This window comes from Pelodiscus sinensis, chromosome 14 (assembly GCF_049634645.1).
Source record: "Pelodiscus sinensis isolate JC-2024 chromosome 14, ASM4963464v1, whole genome shotgun sequence".
NCBI classification, from domain to species: domain Eukaryota; kingdom Metazoa; phylum Chordata; order Testudines; family Trionychidae; genus Pelodiscus; species Pelodiscus sinensis.
Genome location: NC_134724.1, coordinates 17,675,329 through 17,689,288, shown reverse-complemented (window position 1 = coordinate 17,689,288; position 13,960 = coordinate 17,675,329). Strand labels below are relative to the sequence as shown.

The 13,960-nt window shown below is 42.6% G+C and overlaps 1 protein-coding gene across 1 annotated transcript in view; it reads right to left on the bottom strand.

Annotated features, from left to right (window-relative positions):
• The window catches only part of LOC102463456 (cell surface hyaluronidase CEMIP2-like), an 81,665-nt gene that overhangs the window by 21,181 nt on the left and 46,524 nt on the right, over positions 1 to 13,960 (bottom strand). The window contains exon 19 of the mRNA XM_075897112.1: positions 8,500 to 8,708. Coding sequence (XP_075753227.1) covers positions 8,500 to 8,708 — 209 coding nt within the window. The remainder of the gene's footprint in view (positions 1 to 8,499; positions 8,709 to 13,960) is intronic.

Genomic DNA, 13,960 nt, shown 5'->3' with positions numbered 1-13,960 from the left:
CAACAATCCTCTGAAAGCTGAAACCAGCTCAGTCAAAGCCAAGAATTATTAGTGCCTTGGAGTTTCATTTGGGGAGCTAGAGAACATAGATGATTTGCTTATGCTGAAGGGTATGTTATGATAATTTAGATCATTTAGATTTAAAAAAACCCACGCACTTTGCTAAACATGGAAATGGTGTTAACATGTTTTTTGATCTAGATGTAATTTATGGGCCCAAACCACAACCTTAAGGTTGGGATGGGGAAAAGCAGGCGCTTGGTGTAGAGATCTCAACCTACCCCTGTGCTCTGAGTTCTGAGTCAGATTCAAAATAAGTGTCCTCATTCCTGCCCAAATGTGGTAGAAATCCCATAACATTTCAACACTATTGAATGAGTTCATAAACCCTAGCTGTGCTACAGCCTCCATCCAGACTCTGAGACCTCAGCTTAATACAAATAAGAATTCTAACACTGCCTCCTGTGCCCATGTCTATAGAAATGTAAATACCCTGGCTTTTGGAAGTACTCAATAGGAGTCCAAAGAAAACACACAATTTCATTCATTTCCAATCAGAATAGTACAAAACCAAACTCCCCAGGCCTTCCCTACCATTAAAATTTTTTCAGAGGTACAACAAAGTGCTGAGCACAAATTATCAAGTGTTGCGTACATCATCAACCTCTATTAAGTTGGGACACTTAACAGCAGGCCATAAGACAGAACCAATGGATAAAGCATTATGAAGACAGACATGAGCGTTTCCACAGTCTGTGGCAACAAGGCAGGTCAAAGTACATGTGATAGGGTTGCCAGGTGTCTGGTTTTCGCCTGGACTGTCCATTATTTGGGTCCCTCATCCGGTTTAAAAAAAAGCAGGGGACAATTTTCCCCTGCAGTGTCTGGCAGGGGAATGAGTAACACAGGACCATTTAAAGGGCCTTAACAACTTTGGTCTCCCGCCTCCCCCCCCCCCCCATCCCCCAACCGAATTTTTCCGGGTGTTTTTATTTGGGGGGGGGGAAGGAGGTTGATCGGTATTTTTTGTTAAACCATCTGGCAACCCTATATTCAGAAAGTTTTTGTGGGAAGATTGTGAGGATTTGACTCTAAGGATACATCTTCAGAGCAGGGCTAAAGTCAAATTAAACTACACAACTTCAGCTATGTCAATTGCATAGCTTAAGTCGAAATAGCTTATTTCGGCTTTTGGCACTGTCTATACAGCCGGAAGTCAACAGAAGTACACTCTTCCTTCAACTTCCGTTACTCATAAAATGAGGGTTACCATGAGTTGGAGTAAAACGCCCTCCAGCTCAACATTATTTCAGAATAATGGCTTGTAGAACAGACCCACATTGTGTTATTTTGAAACAACATCAGTTATTCTGAAATAACGCTGCTGTGTAGAGGAACCCTAAGAGTGTGTCTACACAGCAAAGTTATTTCAGAATAATGGCTGTTATTCCAAAATAACTATGTGAGCGTCTACACAGCAATTCCATTATTTTGAAATAATTTTGAAATAACAGATGACACATTCTGAAATCTGTAAGTCTCATTCCATAAGGAATAATGCCTATTCTGAAATAGCTATTTTGAAATAAGGTGTGTGTAGACACTCCACTTCTGCTATTTCAGCCCACAACAGGGCCATTCTAAGTTATTCCTCCTGGAGCTCTAAATCGAGACAGCACATCTACATTAGGGTTGCCTGCTTTGTATTAATTTTGAGGCTTCCCTGCAGTGTAGACGTGCTACTTTGAAATAAGCTATTTCGGAATAACTATTGCAGAATAGTTTATCCAAAATAACTGTGCAGTTAAGAGACCTCAATTTATTATTCAGATACACTCTGGTATTCATCTCAGGTCAGCTAATTCAGTAGAGCCCTGCACAGATACAAAATGTGTATCCACATCTGCCAAAATGAGCCACAGATATCCACATACACATCCACAGATGAAGATACCCATGGATATAAAGCGGATATCTGTGGATTTGCTGAGCTCTATAAATCAGAGCAGATGATGGAAAGTGTCTGTTAATGCTTACCAAGAGACCAAGTACAGAGGTATTAGCTGGCGCTCATTAGTAACACTGAACGTACAGTCTAATTGCCCTTGCTTTTCAGGCTTTTTCCATAGTACAGTCTACCACATGATGCTCAGACATTTACTTTGAAGTGATTTGAGCCCTCTTTAGATTTTCTGGTAATGCAAATAAGCCTCACTGATTTACTGAACTGCACAAGGTATTTGATAATAGTCTTTGCTTTAGCCTCTTCCAAGATTAGAGACTCTGCACACAAACAAAGACTAGGTCATTAAATTGAAGGACTTAGTTTCTGCTTTTGCCTACTGTATGACGTGCTAATCTTTAGACCATTTCTCCGCAGTCTGAGAGGAGACACTTACCACAGACAAACAATGTTCCCTATAGTCTCCGCCTCGCTTTCCAAATCCTTCCCCCCCCCTATCCTTTGCCCTCATATAACAAGCTCCTCTGTGGTTCTTTGTGCTTCATAAATGGATGTTAGTGCTGAGCAGAGCCCTTAACCTAGTTTTTACAGATAATTTCCATCCCTCAATGAAGATTTTTTTTTTAAAAAAAGGGGGAACAGTGGCCAACAGACTGATAAGACACTGTGGATAGGTCTTAGGTCTCTGTTCATGAAACTTTCACACACAATTTATGCTTGACAAAACAGACTTCAGAATATTTTGATAAGTTCTACAGGACTTTATTCCTTATCATTAAAATTCCAATTGGTATTCTCTTTCGGTCAGTTGCCAAACTGTTTGCAAGTTACCAGATCCTATGTTAACAGACCTCAATAGCATGCCTTCATCTTATCTTTATAATAAAATACTCACATCCATCTAACTACCCTGTGCATAATTTTTTTTTGGGGGGGGGGAAGGGAAGGGAAAAGGAGGGAAAAGTGTCCCTTTCTGAGCCAACCTGGACATGCCAAAAACACTAACAAAGCTCAATTTGCAGACTTTAAAATGGACTTGGATTTTCTATATGAAAACTGGTGACCCTACTACCATGCCCAATAAGTCACATGGATCTATTTCTGGAAGGGAAATTGGTTTTCTTCATGCAACTTGCACCACATCAGAGTTTCCACAGCAGAGCCATAGATGGCAGCAAGCACTGGTTCAGGAGGTCATGTTTTTCTTTGATTTTCTTAACCCGTTTATATCTTTTAGCAGAAACTTAAGGAATTTTGAGGGACTGCAATTACTGCATTCCTCACCTAAACATCAAATTCCACATGGAGGAGATACATCCATGACAGCATGCCCATAGCTCATCAGAAATAAAATTGAGGGCTCCTCTTGAGTGCCTGGACTCCAAATGTCATGCTCCAAGACATGCTTGTGTAGTGCTGCCTGACACTAGTGATGTCTATCAGGGATGGTCTAGACAGTATTTGGTCCTGCCATGAGGGCAGGGTACTGGACTCAATGACCTCTCGATGTCTCTTCCAGTCCTATAGTATTCTATGATTCTATGACACGCTAGGTTAGAGTCTCACCTGGAGTAAATCTGCATTGCTTCTTTGACTTTAACTGAGGCATATTGATTTACCCCTCTGACCACATTGCAAATTCCAGGGCTTCAATTTTGTAAACAAGTGACTCTCAGACTGAGGCTCAGGAATTGCAAGTGGCTCTTTACCATCTCATGAGGGGAATCTTTGCGGCACATGATATTAAAACTGTGATTTAATTAACCACCAATCAGGATGCTTTTACTATGTTACTGTGAAATACCTGGTCAGTCATTTTCCTTTGAGTACACAGAAAAAGAGAGTGAGTGAAAATGATTTCACATTACTCTGGTTTTTAGGTAACACTGATCATTTGTTTGGCTCCTGAACCACTGCGGTCTGAATATCACTGCTTTAAACAGATGTGAATTCAATGTAAATCACCACTGTTGGGATTTATGGAATTTTTGGAGGCAACGAAGGAGTTAACCAGACAAGTATTCAGCATGAGTATTATGTCTGACTGTTGGAGCAGTCCAAATCCTGGTATGCATCCCACTGTCAAATTCTTTATTTCCCCTCTGACCTTCTTCTAGCCAACTCAAAATACTTATTCCAGAAACAGCCGTGCTGCCTAGCTAAAACATCAATATTCCTGATAGAGCTAACCACTGCTCTACCAATGCCAGGTAGAAACAGTTTAATGATTTAATAAAATTATTACTCCCAAGACACTGCTCTTGAGCTTATCAATCATTCTTCTTTGTTTTGCTAACCGTGCAGTTTTTACACTCTCCTCTATGTCCAAACCACGTTCATTTTCTGCTTGATTATTCACAGTGCTATGTGTTTAAAAGTCAGGAAGACCTGTTAAGGCAGGTACTATCTTCCCAGGTAATATCTTCCCAAGAGGTTTAACTTGATCTCAGTCTTGGTAATTTGTTATTTCTTCCATTCCAAAAACAGAAAAAGCTGTGCTGAAGTAAAGGTCACTTTGGAAATGCTTAAGAGACAGTGTTTTTTAATCAAAATCCTGTTTTCACCTCAGCTACTTTGCCCTTCCTCCAGAACCTCTTTTCTCTCAGTGCTTCTTCCGTGCAGCCTAAACTCTTCATCATTCCGAATACATCCAGAGGTAATGGTACTGAGTACCAGTAAGAAAGTGGCTGCTGGTACACAGCTGATGTTAAAGCACTGCTTCAGCAGTGCTTTAAGGACTGTACTGGCAAGACCAACAATGTGGGGCCCAGTGATTTAAAAGGGCCCAGAGGTTCCAGCCCCTGCCACCATTGTGGCAGCCCTTTAAATTGGATAGGGGTACAGAGCTGAAGGGCTGGTGGGTGTGTGACGATGGCTTCTAGCCCAACCCCTTCTGCCTCAGGCACTGCTCCTTCCAGGGCCCGAGAACAAGTCCCCCTGCCCCACCAATTGCCCCTGTTTGCTGGTAAGTCATTTTATCCCTGGCTGCACTGGTTACAGTGTCTAGTTTACTCAGAACAGGGATTTCCTACACTTGTTTCACTCTAGACTCTTGCTAGTAAGAAGCTTTATTGAGATGAAGCAAAATTGTGGATTCTCAGTATAGTGCATTTCTTCAAATGCCTGACAATGGTTTCCTGATCAACTTTTCCCCAGTCAAAATTATCTTACTGTGGTTCTCTTTTGTGAAACTAACCACACTGTGGTTTTTGAATACATTATGTGTTTATGTTGCTGCCTGACTAAAGGACCAGATCTCTGGCTGGGTTTTTTGTCAGAGACCCGGGGGCTGCTTATAAATTTGAATCTGTTTTGATGTTGGGGGCCAGAGCCTCGCCTAGAGTAAAAACTGGCATGGCTCCCCTGGAGACACCAGTGATACCCGCTGAAGATTTAGCTGTATAATTTCTTTGTAAAATTGCAAAGAAAATTACTTTTAAAATAGGGAAAGTGACCAAACTAGGTCTTGTCCTCAGATGACAAATGGACTTTTCTTCTCTGCAAAAGCACAAGGTTTTGAAAACTCTTAGACACGTTAATCGCTCCCTATCGCACGAGTGTGCAAGCCGTCACACACACAGGACCCACATTTTATCTACATCTTTAAATCACAGACGTCTGCAGTTTGCATCTCAGCATGGGCACTTGAGAAGGCTTCTGGAATTACGATGGAGGGGCTCATAATGGGATATATGGAGTCTGTGAACAACATCTCTGCATAGAGATTGGGAAGGTCTTAGCACCATAAAAAATTAGGATTGGAAGAGAACTCAGGAAGGCTATTTAGTTCATCCGCCTGTTCACAGCAGGACCAACACAGACTAAGCCATTCCAGTCAGGCTGGACCTTAAAAACCTTTAAGGATGGAGACTCCGCCACCTCCCTACGCAACCCATTGCAGTGCTTCCCCACCTTTCTGTGAAACAGTTTTTTCCTTATATCTAATCTAGACCTCACCCACTGCAACTGGCCACATTCATCTGATGAAGTGTTTTTTACCCAGGGCTGGATTAAAACCTTTAGAGGCCCTAAGCACTGAAAAGATGATGGTACCCTCCCATATGCAATTCAAAATAAAAACAATACTATACCCTAAAATCTCATTTTTTGGGGTGCCCCTGCTTTGCTGGTGCCCTAAGCATGTGCTTAGTCTGCCTATTGGGTAATCCAGCCCTGTTTTTAATCCATGAAATCTTACACCCTAATAAATCTGTTAGTCTTTAAGTTACCACAGGACTCCTTGTAGTTTTTACAGACACAGTCTAACCCTCACACTTATTTTGACAATGTAAATAATGAATGCGCTTCACATATTATGATACTTTCTCTCCTCTCATTACTCCTTGTGCTGTCATCTGCCACCATGAAGAACAGGCCAGCTCCATCCTCTGTGGAATTCCTCTCCCCTTTCAGGTAGTTGAAGACTGCTATCAAACTCACTCCTCACTCTCCTCTTCTGCAGACTAAATAAGCCCAGTTCCCTTATCCTCTCCACATAAGTCATGTGCCGGAGCCCTCTAATCATTTTCATTGCCTTCCACTGAATTCTTTCCAATTTGCCCATATCCTTTCCTAATTCAGCCCAATATGCCATTAGCCTTCTTAGCTACAAGGGCATACTGAATCATATCCAGCTTCTTATCCACTGTAATCCCCAGGTCCTTTTTTGCTGAACTGCTGCTTAGCCAGTTGGTCCCTAGCCTGCAGCAGTACATGGAGTTCTTCTGTCCTAAGTGCATACACTTGTCCTTGTTGAATGCCATCAGACTTTTGGCCCAATCCTCCAATTTGTCTAGATCACCTTGGATCCTGTCCCTACCCTCCAGCACTGTTCCCCCTATTTTTTTCCATCCATGTGCACAGAGGCATGTGCAGATGCATACTGCCAGTAGAAACACATGCTGCCAGCTGTGAGCATTCTGCTAATCAGCTGGGTGGCATTTGTATCTCTCCAGGGCAACCACCGAGCACTCAACTTAGAGGGAACACTGCCTTTCAGCATATGTACCGTTCCCCCTCTCCTGTCAGTATCATTGACAAACTTGTCCTTCTCAGGCAGTAGCAGTGAGCCATTTGGACAATGATGGGGCTGTTTAGATACCAGCACATTGTCAAAATGGATTTTGCTTGGGCAAAGCTTAAGCACCTCTGCTCTATGAGCAGTCCCCCCCCCCCCCCAACCCCTGCAAAGAAGAGAAAAACAAAACAAAAAGCACAACAAAAGCACAATCCTCTCACCCATACCCAGAGCTCCAAGGGACAATAGCAGAGACAAAGAGGTTAACAGATCTGTTTCAGAACATCTGTCTGGTGGATAAAACCAAGGTATAATCCCCCTTCCCCAATCACACTCGTGATTCCATGGACATCAGTGGGGCATTTCACGTGTGTAACTCAGGGCAGAATTTGATCCCAAAAATTTTCAGCACAGAAATGAGAGGGAACCAGATATTCAAAATAGAGCCCAAATGCTGCCTTTTGCTAAAACCTGCACAAATTAACTATCCTGCAGAAACTGAACTAAATGTTCTCTATGGGTTAGACTTACAAAGCTATTTAGGCATCCAAAGATGTAAAGAGATTCCTAACCTGCTTATGCATTTTTGAAAATCCCATTCCATTCCTGCCTTCAGCTTCAACATGAGTACTTTTTATGAATCTGTCCCTATGAGTTTAAGCAATTTGTAATGCATGAGACTAACAGATTTACTTAAGGTGCCACAGGACTCCTCATTGTTTTCATAGTTACAGACTAACACAGCTACCCCTCTGAAACTTATTTTGACAATGTAAATAATAGATGCACTTCACATATTGTGATGCTGTCTCTCCTCTCAGTTAAACCAATGCAAATCAGGTACAACTGCACTGAAGTGGACAGAAGCAAGTCACTATAAAACCCATGTACATGTCATAGCAAATCAGTCCCTTTACCATTCGTTAAAAAACAGTAGAGCTCAATGGGGCTGTGGAGGATGTGGGGGGAGAAAATGGAACAACCTGCAGGGGAAAAGTCAGTTTAAAGTGTGTATGACCTAATGTTATACTGAGAAGGTACAAGGAAACATGGAAACAGAATAGAGTTTTAAAATCAGTTTTGAAATATTTCAGCAGACACTTCGGTATTTTTAAACTTTATAAAAGTGTCATAGTTTAGGCCAGAGAAGATGTGATTCTCCAGACACATTTAAGTAAATTTTTGCACTTTATGTACATGTGTGGAAAATAAAGCATGTGTCCTGCAGCTAGTGTAAACAAATGAAAGAGAGCATGCGAGGACTCTTTTGGATCTGGGACAGCATGCCCGTGGTAAACTGGATTTCATTGCAAAACTTACTGGAAGGAGAAAAGTCTCTGCACTTTAGAAAGGCTGCAGTAAAGTGAACACAGAGGCACTTGTTGATGACTGATACAATTATAAACAACTTACTGCAGTTCTCAGAAGTTGCTGTTATTGTGCCAAAAGACTTGGAAAAGCATCATAGCTATCTATACTCCTGTCAGAGCTGGACCATACAAAAAAACATGGGTAGTACCTGTTGAAGTTGATTGGGTACAGAATGACATCCTCAGGTGCTCTCCCATCCCACTGAACAGTATAGGCCTCTTCGAGCATCACCACAGGTTGGTACTGTTGGTATGCTACTCCTCTATTCACTCCCTGCAGCCTCAGGGGATGAGAAGGGTATGTCGCTCTGGCAATTGACAAAGTCAGATTCTGAGGCCGTCTGGCCTGAATATAAAGCTGAGGGTGAAAGAAAACAGACAGTCTCTGAACCATCACTGTTTCACCTTTCCATGTGTGTTTGATCATCATTTCCTTTAAATGGCTTTGCCAATGAAGAGTTCAGAACTTTCTGAAAGACACTGAAGCATTTCCAACTTAAATAATGCAGTACATCAAAACCAGATTTTTCTAGCTATCTACATGTACACCATTAAGTGACAAAAGGACTAGTGCACCAAATGTTTACAGCTCAAAGGGAAATTGGGCATTCAGGAAATGTTACTAGGTGCTTTTCTTTATAAATGCCAACAATTACATTTTTAAGTACAGGGTTACAGGCATGATTCAAAGCCCTCTGTGGATTTTGGCTTAGTCCCATAATCTGTTGTGGAAGCCACATGTCTATTCTCCGGTAAGGGACTAAGATGAAGTATTTGGGGACTAGAAAATATAACTAGGGTTCTAGTAGACTTCCCCACATTCCAAATAGTGTGTTACACATGATCCGTTCTTCTGCACTATGCTTAACAGATGCATTTTCCCCTCCTTCTCACCGGTCATTGCTCCTCACCCTGGGATCAGGATATGGATTAGCTTACATGAACTTTTACAGTTTTACTTAACTTTTACAACTTAGGACACATACAATCTTGCCTCACTCTCTTTAACACCATTCAAAGGGGGGAGCCCACCCATCTTCAGCAGACTAGCATAAGAGCATGCATGAAACAGCTTATTTCTACAAGACAGTTAATTTATTTCTACCTTTTAAAAAGCAATTTCACATCTTGAAGACAAAAATGGAGGCAGCTTTATGGCCTCTGGGGCAGACAGAGCACTGGGCTGGAAGTCAGGAGTCTGGGATTCTAAATGAAGCTCTGTCATTAACCACCTGTGAGACCCTAGGCTCTTCCCTCCTTTCCCCCTCTGATCTGAGGTCTTCTTTCTCTATTTAGACTATAAGCTCTTCAAGGAAGGCGCCAATGGGGGAGCGGGGAAAGCAAAGGGGGCAACTACCCTGGGGCCTGGTGATACAAAAGGCAGTGCACCGGGCCCTTTAAAATTCACTGCCAGAGCATTGCAAGGCATATTCCAAGAAGCACTGAGAGCTTAAAGGGAGGCACAGTGTTCTCTGGGTGGTGCTCAAGGCTGCCTTGCCCCAGCCGTGCCCCTTCTGAATGAGCAGCCCATCCCCCCCTTCCCCACGAACCCAGCAAGGCTGTCAGTCCTGCTAGTCTCTTACTATGACTATATACACAATATCAAGCATGTTAAGGCCCTTCTCTTTACACCATAATGTCATCAGACTCCAGGAGAAAAGAGAGTGTGTATTTAAAAGGCGTTGCTCCATAGGCATGACAGAGGACGTGCCTGCCTCTCCCTTTTCTGTCAGGCATAGCATCCATCTCAGAATATTGCAGCCAGTTGCTGCTTCCTTCTTGGTGACAACAAAACTGATCTGACCAGAGAAAGTGGTGGGGTGCTCAGCACAGTGGTTCTGTAACCTCTGGTCTGCTTTGTGGCATGAGTTTATGGAAGTGTTTAGGCTTGTGGTTTCATGCCTGGAGGTCTAAAAGCAGATCCTGAGCTCCACAACAAGAGCGGCCTGACTTTCAGAGGTGCTGAACATGTATAGGTACGAAGGACTCTAGTGAAGCTGAGGCTACTCAGTACCCCTGAAAAAGAGAGGCTCCGTTTGGTTGCGTGCATAATTATGGAGTTAGCAGCCTCATTGTAGGCATCCACATACCACTGGGGCCAAACACCTTTCAGGATCAGACCAAGTGTTGGAATTAACTTGTTTTGCTTCCCTCCGCCCCATGGTTGAAACTAGCTGGGCTGACAGCCACCATGGAAGGTCTCAGGGGGGTGGCTTCACGCCCAGAAGGGCAGAGCTCAGGTAGAAGGAGCAGGGTCAAGAGCAGGTCAGCCCTTAGTGTTGCTCAGACTGTAACACACTTCCCTCTCCCTGAGTCCTTGGAGCCACACTGAGCTGCACTCTGGTGGCAATTCAAAGGGGCTCAGGGCTCCAGCTGCCTCTGCAGTAACAGCAGCTGGGAGCTCTGGGCCCCCTTGAATCTCTGGGCCCTGGGGCAATTGCTCTTTTGCCACCTCCAGTAGCAGGCCTGGTTGAAACCATAAATCACATTATTTTAATAAACTATTTCCCCGGTGAAGCATATTTGCTCACTCTTCAATGTCTCAAGGGAACACCCCCCCCCCCCGAATATCTCGAATAACTTTTAAATTCAGAAGAAACACATTTTAAAAGAATTAGGATACTAAAGAAAACCTGTTTGCCCTTTACATACAAGCCCCAGATCAGGAGGTCAAAACCATGCAATGCCGTCAAAAAGCATATTAAACAGAGTCACTCACTGCCATCACATTGAAATTCTGTGGCATGTTGTACAGGAGGTCAGATTAGAGGAGAATAATGGGCCCTTCTAGTCTTAAAAAGTCTGTGAATTTGTATATTATTCTTGATCTGAATAGTGTTTTTCTGACTATGGAATGTTGGAATCACGTCTGACACTGCAAAAGAATACTGTAGGCCTCTTTCCACATGAAAGTAGCATTCATCAGGTCACTCACCTTTGAATTCTGTGTTCTCCTCCTCCCCCCTCCCCCCAAAATACATTTCTCAGGTAATCAGATAATATTTAGGTAGTAACTGAAATGCACCCATCAGAAAAAAAAGTAAAAAATTAAGGTAAAACAAGTCCTCCAAACAGTGAAATACATTCAAAGATAGGCAGAAAGTCCTTACATTCCAGGATGGAAAAGAAAACCATCCTAAAGACAAACTGCCAAAAAGATGTGATCAGGCATTGTGAACTAAGCTGTCCACTGCATCTACTGTTAATAGGTTCAATAAAGGATGGAAGAGTTTACAATATGCTTCCCAAATAAGATGGTAAAGAACATGTGTCATTTAACTTAACTGGCAGTAATATTTTCTTAAATGTCTTGGGACAAAGTTACAGGCTTAACTAAAAGTCTAGTAGTTACAGTTGTTTTATAAACACTGTATCATTGTCAATTAATAAAATGCAAGCTTTGTGGTTAGCTACAAATATTTGTAAACTTACTTCATATCCCTTTACAGCCATCACAGGTCAGATTTCCAGAATTGTAATCACGTATCTTTTTACCTACATGATACAAGTTTACATATTCTGGATACTTTGAAACTTGCACATCCATTTTATTATTAAAATAGCAAACGCTGGAAGTCCCTGAACAATGCAGACAGACGCTTGCAATCCTGTGCAGACCCACTGAAGCCAATAGGGTTCAACATGGGGATACGGGACAACCCATAAAAGAGTTTACTGCAGCTAATATATAGAACTAACAGTCAAGCGCTCTTATCTACAGAAGAGAATAGGAAGACTCTCTGCAAGTTTACCCACTAGGGATGTGAATGGTTAACTGGTTAGCCTCACCCTTAACAGGTGAGGCCTACTGGTTCTGGTTAACCGGTAGGATCTGGAGCAGCTCCTGGCCCTCTGTGGGAAGGGGCTGCTCCAGGCCCATGAGGCCCAGTGCAGGCAGGGGCTGTTCCATCCACCTGGAGCAGGCCCCTGTCCATAAGGTGGGACCCACTCCAGCCCACCTGCCCTCCTTTAATTGGTTAACCAGTTAATTAAATGGTATTTTACATCCCTATTCCTTGTGCTGCTACCCTGTCTGCAGACTTCATCCCTCCAGATCAGAAATAGATCACACCTACATGTCTACACTAGTGCATTTGTCAGTAAAAAATATTTTTGTTGATCCGGAGTGGGGGGGGGGGGGGGAAGAAGAGAAATCCTATGGTGACAGACCCAAGTTTTGCCAATGCAAGTGCTGGTGTGGACAGTGCTTTGTCTGGTGAGACACAGTCTCCTACCAAACACAGTCTCCCACAGTGCAGGTGATATTAATGAACAAATGAGTGAGATGAGTGAGTGGTTAGATAGAAGCCCTTATAGAGGCACACCTGTTCCACTGTAGGGTCACATCTACATTACAGACCTAAGTCTCTGCCTATTCAGTCCCTGACTTTGCTGAGTCTGCCATCCAGGGTGACAGCACCAGTTCCAGTGGTAGTTTCATGATTTGGAGTCCTGTTTTCTGTGCAGTGAGCTGAGTCCATTTTAAATAACCCCAGAATAACTACCAACAACTTTTGGTTACTACAGGTTGGACCTTGCTGATCCAGCACCTTTGGAACCTGACTGGTCCCAAATAAGGGGATTTGCCAGACTGGGGAAGTCCCTCTCCTCCTGGCCCATGCTACCACTGGGTTAGGACGCCAGCCTACCCCCATCCTGTGAGGTTTTAATCCTCCTAAAAATCTCCCTGAGTCTATCAAGCCCTAATGGATTCCACAGTCTTTTCTATCTTCTAAAAAGTAACCTCTCGTAGCATGGTTTACAAAATGTCTGAGAGCAGCTACCTGAAATATTTCTTGGCTGCTTTATAGTGTATGCATTCAGGAAAGATGGAAAATAAAGTCACAACTGGCTAACAAGGCTTTGAATAAGTCAGCAGATGCCAGTGGAAATATGTACAACTAATCAGAGAGACAGGATGCAAGAGCAAATATCCACTCAAGAAGTGCGATTGACAAAATAAAATAATTAAGAGAGATGGAACAGCTGCCTGCCTCTATTAAAACACCTCAATAGAATGAAGAGAAATGGATCATGTGGGGTGAACTGGATAAAAATAAATAATTGCTCATTTTTAAAAGTTAGCAGGGCATCTATTATAATGTAACCTATAAATTATACTGCTTCATCTCCACTGCATTGCCCAAACTTGAATGTCTGACAACCCCTTTTAGTGCTTACATTAGACAACAACATGTTCTGCCATCAGTTCTGTTTATTTTAAACAGCTACAAAGGTGTTTCCAAGCTCCTTCTGAGAACTCCTCTGGCACTGCTTCGAAGGCAGGTGAGAAGAGAATAAAAACGTAAACTGCTCAGCCGAAGTCAATGTGGCAGTGGGCAGGCACAAAGTATAAAGTGCTCAAGTGACTCATGGACCAACAGAGTTTCAGTCTCTCCTAAAGACTCTGAAGAATTCTCAGAGTTGAGACTCAGAGTTGCCAAAACTCATGATTTAATTGAGAGTCTCACTGTGTTTGATATTTTTCTTAAAGCTCCAGGTCATGGAATCATATTATTATAGGAGATGCTCAGTTTTGATTAAAAATAAAGGACGTTTCCAGCAGAGTAAAGCATGAAAATATTGACTCCTAAAAGGCTCAAAACTCGG